The sequence below is a fragment of the Grus americana genome, chromosome 20, assembly GCF_028858705.1.
Source record: "Grus americana isolate bGruAme1 chromosome 20, bGruAme1.mat, whole genome shotgun sequence".
Taxonomy (NCBI): domain Eukaryota; kingdom Metazoa; phylum Chordata; class Aves; order Gruiformes; family Gruidae; genus Grus; species Grus americana.
This window is the reverse complement of record NC_072871.1, coordinates 5887706-5896374: the sequence shown is the minus strand read 5'-3', so window position 1 is coordinate 5896374 and position 8669 is coordinate 5887706. Positions and strand designations below refer to the sequence as shown.

General features: G+C 47.1%; 1 protein-coding gene across 20 annotated transcripts in view; it reads left to right on the top strand.

Annotated features, from left to right (window-relative positions):
* Positions 1–1010: 1010 nt before the first annotated feature.
* The window catches only part of DNM1 (dynamin 1), a 68814-nt gene continuing 61155 nt past the window's right edge, over positions 1011–8669 (top strand). For 18 of the 20 annotated variants that reach the window (XR_008579964.1, XR_008579966.1, XR_008579967.1 and 15 more), the window contains exon 1: positions 1022–1356. Coding sequence is in view for 13 of the 20 variants with exons in the window: in XM_054848247.1 (XP_054704222.1) it covers positions 1196–1356 (161 nt within the window). In the remaining 7 variants the exon portion in view is untranslated. Of the gene's footprint in view, positions 1357–8669 lie in introns of all 20 variants that reach the window. The other 2 variants (XM_054848250.1, XM_054848251.1) reach the window with 2 other exon arrangements.

Sequence of the window (8669 nt, the reverse complement as noted above, 5' to 3'; positions counted from 1 at the left end):
ACTGAGAGGTGTTTGAAATGCAGCATTCTCCATCCTCCTGAGTCACCACTAGCCATCGGCTTCTTTTTTGAACACTTGTTTTCACTGCTATACTTTCAAATCAAATATGGCCTAACATTATGTTCTTATTAAAACCCCAGCCCTTTTAAAAACCTAACGTCAAATTGTTTCCTCTTTATTGTAGACAAATTATTTTTAAAAACAAAATCTAAGTACATAAAATGAAGTATTGTTTTGTGTTTCTGTAAAGCAAACATAGCAAAACCATCATCTACTGCTTGCAGCCATAAACAGAAATTGATGTGCTTTTCATCCATGTTTGAATGAAGATGAAGCAGCAGAAGCGCAGTAGTGTTTTTCCAAGCCTCCAGTTTAATTACATCAAGTATTTCTTGTATTCTGGCAATTCTACAAGTGCTGTCCTGGCACAAAGCCGTCCCGTATGGGTGTATCAACCACCTGTACAGGTACTGTGACCAAACTGCACGGATGTATTGACTGAACTGTATGGGTGTAAAGACCAAACGGTGCGGGTGTAGTAACCAAACCATAAGGGTACATTGACCAAATCATACCTGTATGTTGACTGGACTGCATAGAAATAGTGACTGAACCCTACAGGGATAGTGACCGAGCAGTACAGGCTCACAAACAAGTACAGCGACTGAACCATGGGGCACGCTGACTGGGCTGCGCACCTACCCTGGCTGGACCCTGCCGGTGCGTCAACCCGCCATGCACAGGCCATGGCACCACACAGCTCCCGAGGTTTGGGGACAGCCTGCATTGCTCTGGTTTCGGGGGAGCGAGCTGGCCTGTTCCCGGCGTCTCCGGGCGCAGATCCCGGGGCCACCCCTGGCCTTGGAGGAGGGGGTGTAAGAGGGCTTCGCCGCCAGGCGCCCCCCTGTCAGCGTCCCCTCACAGCCCCGGGACTACATCTCCCACGATGCAGCGCGGCGCCGGCGCCCTTTAAGGCCCCCTGGCGGCGGCGCTTGGCTGTCTGCAGGCGCGGTGGGGCGGGCTGAGGCGAGCGGAGCCCGGGCGGGAGCGGGCGGTGTCGAGCGGGGCGAGGAGCGGTGGCTGGTGCCGGTGCCCACCGGCTGGGGCGGCGAGAGCCGGGCTTACTCGCCGGGGAGGGCGTAGAAAGCGGTAGTGTGAGCTCGCGTGTGCGAGGAGCCAGTGCCGCGCCGCAGCCATGGGGAACCGCGGGATGGAGGACCTCATCCCGCTGGTCAACCGGCTGCAGGACGCCTTCGCCGCCATCGGGCAGAACGCCAACCTCGACCTGCCGCAGATTGCTGTGGTGGGGGGGCAAAGCGCCGGCAAGAGCTCCGTGCTGGAGAATTTCGTCGGGAGGTAAAGGGCGGGGGGGGTGTCCCTGGGGAGCCTCGTCGCAGGCAGGGCTGCGGGGGGCACGGGCAGAGCGGCTGTGTGGCCAGCGCAGTGCATGGATAGTGCGGTGCACGGGCAGAGCTGCTGCATGCATGGACAGTGCGGTGCATGGGCAGCGCGGTGCACGGGCAAGGGTGCATGGGCAGAGAGGCTGAGTGTATGGGCAGCGCGGTGCACGGACGGAGCCGCCGCATGCATGGGCAGAGCGGCTGGATGCACGGGCAGTGCAGCTCGCTAGCAGAGCGGCTGGGTGTATGTGCATTGGGCGGGCAGAGCGGCTGGGTGCGCGGGCAGCGCAGTAGCGGGGCAGCGCTGCAGGACGCCCGGGCTCTGCGGTGCAGGGGCAGGGAGGAGCGGAGGAGGTCTACCCGCCTCGAGGAGGGGGGGTGTCTCCGCAGCGGGGTCCCTGCCTGTGCCGCACCTTCGGGGCCGGTGGAAGCCCCCCCCCATCCCCGCCGGGAGGTGCGCCCCGGCCGTTACATAACGGGAGGGGCTGAAATGTCAGTGGGGAACAGCCCGTTCCCCTGCTCGGTGCAGGGCCGCCGGGACGGGGTGCCCCCTCCGCGGGGTCCGAGAGATGGATGTTGTCGCGGAGGTGGGGGTGTGTGTGTGTATTTAAGTTTAATCTGCTCCGTCCCCCTCCCCCAGGCCTGCCTCGCTGTCCTCCATAGCGGATGCCATGTCAGGAGCTTCGGGGAGGCTATAGGAAGGACGGGGTTATCTCTCTCCTATATGCTCAAATCCCCGGGTGCTACCATTTTGTGACAGGCAATATACTGATGCCTTCCCTTCATGTGACCTTCGCATTCATCATCTGCAACTTGAGTAAATTGCAGGCCGTGCTGCCTGGTTATCTGCTCCAGTGTAGACACACAACACCTGGGGAGGGGGGTTGTTCCTCAGCTTGTTTCTGGCCTCGTTAATTAATTGTATTCAGTGATATACAGGTTTTAGTTATCGAGGTATTTTTTTATGCTATGAGGGGCATGTGAGCTGCTGGTGACTTGTCTTAAAAGCAGTGACTGCTATGATACCTGGTCAGATGCTTGCGTGGGTTTTTCTCTTTCAGCAAACTGCATTTGTGACATCTATTGGATGTCCTTCCCCCACCCCCACTTTGCCTTTTAAGCTGTTTGCTGCTGGATGGCTTATAAAGCTTTTCTACTGTTGGAAGGGTCTGTGGTGTGTATGGATTGCTTGTTTAGCTGTGAGTTGCCCCAAATTCTGGACCTGTGCAAGGGTAGTCTTGAGCAGTGAGTGCAAGGTGTGCTGTGTGTACTAGGAAGAAGGCACAGGGATTGTATCTGGTGCAAAGAAAACATGGTTGTAATAAGATCTTTTGCTTTGCTACAGATACACATTCAAAGAGTTTGGGATCCTTTCTAGCTAACTTCCAACAGTCCATGCAGCATCCCCCAGGGACGCTGGGAATCATGCCAAGGGAAGGACATTGCAGGAACACATTTTACTGAGCCTCAGGTCATAGACCAGGATCTACTTGTCCATAGACACAGGAAGGAAAAATAATGGTTCCTACCACCAAAGTGAAAAACTTGCTGTGCTGTAGCTTTCTAAGAAGTAGGGGGAAATGAGTCTGCTGAAATATGTGAGCAAAACAGGTTCACCTGTTGGCCCTGCTGTTTTCCTGCTTTCTAAGTACTGGCAGCCTAACCTTCTAAATCCTTTTTAGAGGATCTATACAGTCAGTGCTGCAGTGGCATAATGTATAAGGTACGGTTGTCAGGCCAGAGGAGGGCTTGTCGAAGGACAGTCAGTGTATTGGGGTACACTGCCCCTCTCTTTTAGACTGAGCAAACAGAAAGGGATGTGGTAATCCTTGATGCATCTCCACTGGCACCAACTGAGAACTGGGAATTTTATCTGCCTGGTGGAGAGCAAATTAAATTGTTTTCTGTCTCTTTCTGATGACCCCTGTCCCAGGAGACCTTGTGACCTCACTGTCCCCCATCAGTTGTCTCTCTAGCAGCAAGTTACAGTGCTGTGGCTTTTAGAAAATGAAATAATGAAGGGTCCCCTGAGCAGAAGCTGATAGACCTGTCTGTAGAAAAGCATTTAGAGGAAATAATTGGAGTGGAAATGGAAAATATGTCAAAGGGAAGAGGTCCTTCTCCATTTGATACCCTTGAGTGCTGGCTAGTTTAGAGACTGGTAATACGAGACATCTTACCACAGAATGTATGTGTATATGCTGCAAAACCCAATCCTGTTAAAATAATGTTGGGGCCCTGCTGTAATGTATAGCCTCTTTTCTTTTTGTATGGGCTTTGGAAATCATGATAAGAAGCTGTGGAAATAGTATCCAGAATAAGCATGGTTCATCAATGTAATTGTGATAGGGGCTGTTTTCTTGTCTGAATAGGCATAAGAAGAAATTGTGTGTAGACCTACTGCGTACAAATACAATTATTGCTGTAGTGTGGACATGACACATGTCACTGCTCCAGCTTGATACCAGGATGGTGGTGCAGCTATTGCTCAGCAGCTGCTCACTGCACAGTGAATGTGAGTGCTGATGAGTTTCTCTCAGAATGGATGGAAATTTGTGCAAGAACAAATGCCAATGCAGTTGGTACTGACTGATGTACTTGATGGGGATACTTCAGCAGAGGGGCTGGAGTCCCTGCCAGGGTTGTTTTCCCCACTCAGTACCTGTGGTAACAATTTGAAATTGTTATCAAGGCATGTTTGCATAGCAGGGTGGCACGCTTGCCCCCACTGCCAGACCTAGCTTGTGGCTATGCAGGACTTCAGGCTAGGGCTGCTGCTGGCACTGAATCCCATGCATGCTGGAATCCTTGAAGCACAGAGGAGTGATGCTGACTGTGATCAATGTTTAGTTACATGTCTTACCAAACAAATATTTCTTTCTTCCTGAATGCGATGGCTTACTAGTTGCTGCTAATTACTCTTCCAGTGGCACTTACTCTGCTGTTAACAGATTATCCAACAGTGCAGAGCCTGTATTTATAATACCAGATGTCAGCGTGGCTGCTATGTGTGCTTTTGCTGCCGGAGACTCAGCATGGTGACTAGAATACCGGCTGATGGTGTTAAAATCACTGAAGAGATGAGAGAAGCCATGTAGAAGCCAGACAGGTGATACATCTCTTTGTAGACTGGTTTATCGTGGGTCCCAAAACTGGAAGGAAGGTTCATCAGGTCAGCTCCAGGCATTTCCTGTTGGTGTGGTTATAGGCTCATAGGATAACTCGGGTTGGAAGGGACCTCAGGCATCATTTAGTCTGTTCTTATGGTGGTGTTACTTTCCTGCTGCCACTCTTTTAAATTACAAGGTCTTAGAGCAGGCACCAGTACCAGCAAAACTGGTCTGATAAAAAGAACGAAGCATATGGCATGTGCTAATTCAACCTGAGAGAGCCCAAAGGATGAAGGAGGGATGTACAAGACAGCCCACAAACTGTAAAATCATCCATGTTAGTGCCATTCTTATTTTGCCATGTGAAAATAACAAATGTTTTTAAATCCTAAGGTCTCAGAGCACTGTTACACAAATCTTTGGGTTTGTGGGAGTATTACTGTTATCTCTGATTTATAAATGGGAAAAACTGAAAGCACTGGGCTGTGTTCAGATGGCTGCATAAATGTCTGTGCCTTGTGTTCTTGTATGATCCAAGACAGTGTGCTGCTCAGCCCTGCTAGGACAGCTGCATTGCTCTTCATGGAGAAAACAAGGCACCTCTGACTTCTGGAGAACAGATGGTTTAAGGGGGCTGCTGAGGAGGCAATGACTGAGGCCTGGGAACAGTAGATGGAAGGACTTGAATGAAGGTGAAACTGTCTTGTTTATGATCAAGGGAGCTAAGCAGTGCTAAAGTTGTGGGAAGTGAATCAAGGTTTATTTGACCCCAGAGCTGAGCATTACCCCAAAAGCATCCTCTCTTGGGAGGTCTTATGTCCCAAACAGCGGTCTGTTGCCAGGCTTTGATGGTATATGCTGAATTAAATAATGTTTATGTGTTGCGTGGAAGGAAACTGGAGGCAGGCATGAACCTAACTCAACTGTCTTGGGCTAACCTTGCCTCTCCTAGCAAACTGAAATTTCGGCATTAGGTAAAAGAGCAGGGAAAATGCAGCATTGCAATGCCTGTGGCAGTGGTGAGCATAAATACCTATGAAGCTTGGTACTTGTGTAATTGCCCTCACAAAACCAGGCAAAAGCCAGGCAGCATGTACTGCAACTGTGTCTTTGCCTTGCAGTGTCACATACTGGAAAATGCAAAGCTAGGTCTTGAAGCCACAGGATTTAGTTTGGCTTAAGGTATAACTTTGAGGAGCAATTTAGTATGTTCGTATCTCAACTTGCCCTAGCCATTTAGAGATAAATACTTAAACCCCCAAAATCTGATGAGGGAATGCCTTCTTTGATAATACATACTTTGTTATAGGAAGCTTCTCCAGCAAAATACCTTCGGAGGCCAACAGCAGTATTTAGCAGCTATCGAGAAGTGGAAGATCCTATAGGGATGCATACAGAGATGCAGATACTTGGTCTATTCAGATACTGCAGGAAAACTGTTTTGTCAATGATGTTTGTGTTTTTAAGTTGCTCAGGCTTCTGCTGTAGTACATGCTTTGTGAGATTGAGTGCTATGAAGAGAACTGAGGGTTTAAATCTTCTAAAAATCGTAGCTATGTTATGTGTAGGTTGAGGATGTCCACTGTACTGGGTAATGTTGAGCATCAATGCAGTACTTTTGTTTAAATTTAAATCTGCCACTAGAAAATACACTCACTAATTTGCTCTGGTCTGGCCACAAAAGGGGTCCTTAAATATGATTCTTTTTTTGTTCTGCTTTGAGATACATTTACATGTCCAGAGTGCTGGCAGAGAGAGTAATTGCAAGTCGTGGACCCTTAATTGTTTGATAAGTATCTGTGAGCTGACCAAATGCTGTTGTGTATCTGCAAGTTAAAGGCATAGGCATTGCTTGGGAGCTGACTTATTTAGAGTTCTAGAGGGTGGTGCAAGAGCCAGAAGTAGGATTCTGCTGTTTAGAGAAATAAATCGTGGTCAGATAGTGTCCTTTAAATGGCAGCAAGTCTTTGGTCTTCAGTGAAGAGAATACTTATTTTCATCTCAGATTAATTGGGGAAGGAAGAAAATATGGAGCACTGGGGGAAATGGATAATGTGTTATGGCAGACCACAAGCTACAATAATTTAACTTAAGAGAAATCTGTACAGCTCTGAGCAAACACTTGTGGGAGGAGGAAAGCTATGAAGAGATACATAACTAAGTTAAAACATGATGTGGATGGCTGTAAAGGGGGGAAGCATGGATCTCAATGTTTGTAGATGCCGCAGCAGTGTCTGCCTGTATTTGTCCTCTATTTGCTTTAACGTTATAGGGGTTGGCTCAAATAAATACAAGTCTAATATTTTTTTCTACTTCCTACAGCAGTTAGATGTTCTCTGCAGATCTTACTGTCTGACTGTATCCTTCAGCTTAACTCTTTAGTGATGATCTCATACTTCTGGTAACTGCCCACTAGCTTTATATTCACTAGGAAAAGAGATCCTTATGGCATGTCTCAGATCATGTCAGAATTTACCCAGGGAAAGGAAACCAGCTGTATCTCCAGTTTAGAAGCTGATGCTCAGTATTGTGCAGGTTGAGGCTTGCCTGGACTTACTGGTGTGTGAAAATGACAGGTTGCTTTGTCACTGCTGGAATTCATCTGATAGCTGGCCGATTAGGAGGATGCCTTCTTTGCTAGTGTGGACTCTTCCTTGTTACCATGAAAATCCTCATGTTGGGAATCTTTGAGCATCCTGAGCTTTGATTAGTCCTTGCTGTACTTTGAGATAGGTAAGTGATGTGGATTTTTTGTTTGCTCTATAACTGTATGCTGTGATACAGGGCTGTAAAGAGTCTGCAGAGCCAGTGGGGGAAATAAGTTGGAAGTTCACAAAAGCATTCCCCTATGCTAAAACTGCCGGCCATTACTGTTTTTAAAACTCCACATGCTTAAAACTTTTCACACAGTCAAAAAAAAGGCAAAGCAAAGACTAACTTCTATTTTTAAAGGCTACTGATTGTTTTCAGAAACCATAGTTCAATATCTAGGTGGGAGTGCCAAGTTGAGTCCTTGAACCTGGCTTCTCCAGATGCTTTGAGCAGGCAGAACTCTGCTAGACTTAAATAGAAGGTGTGGGAGTCTGTCTGCAGCACCTCCTATCTGAGGCAGCTTCTGAAAATGTTATTCTAAGGCAGGAGGCTAATCCCTTTCCTGATCTGGTGAATTACTGAATGTGCCTACTTTATATTTAACTTCAAGTTTAACAAGTTGTGAGTAAAACTTCTGAGTAAGGATTTCTTAGCATCTTTAAGATGAATCTTTTTGAGGAGAAATGGAAGTTGTTGAAAACTTACACTAAGTTAATCAAGAAAGGTTCTTGCTGTATTCTAGCTACTGGGGTGAAACTTATTGTGATGCCTTGAGCAGTGAATTTATTAGACAAGAGCAAACTCGTGTGTGCTCCACCCATGCGAGCCTATGCTCAGTTTTTTGTTTCAGGCAATGCATTTGAGTGGCAAAACAAGAAGATCTACTGAAAGAGTGGCAGGCAGTCACCTAGAAGCATATAATGTTCGGTTTATATGCCCAATGTAAAATTGGTTTTGAGGTGGCATTTGTGAAAGGAAATTTACTGGTAATGTGCAGGGTAAACCTACTTCCTTGATATGCCACTAAAACAAAACACCTGATGTTTTTTGGGTGTAATACTTTCCTTCTTGGACTAGCGGATTTGTAAGCATATGAGTCAGAGTACTGCTAGTTGGGAGGAGAGCTAAAACTAAATCTGGTCCAAAAAAAAAATCTAGTCATGCACAGTGGGAAAATAGCTCACTAGTGGGACAGTTGCTCATTCCACTTGAAATTTTCTTTTCTTGATCTCAGACCTGGTTTGCACATCCTGAGAGAGAGCAAAAGCTCAAGGTAAAGGAATATTGTCTCTGATAACAGGCAGATGGGCGTGTTTAGCCTTAAGATATTTCATTTCAGAGCTGTGAACAGAACTTCTTGTGTGACTAATATTTTGTACCTTTTTCTCCAACTGTAGAAATGAGAGGCTGTTGGTCTTTGTCATGCCATATTAATGGACACTTGAAATAACACTAGAAAAGGTTAACCATAAAGTAGGAAACTGTTTTTCCTAGCAGTAAGTTAAAACTCTGCAAGGGTGGTACAGGGATATCTGCATGAGCCCTTTGAAAGTGCTACCTTCTCTCC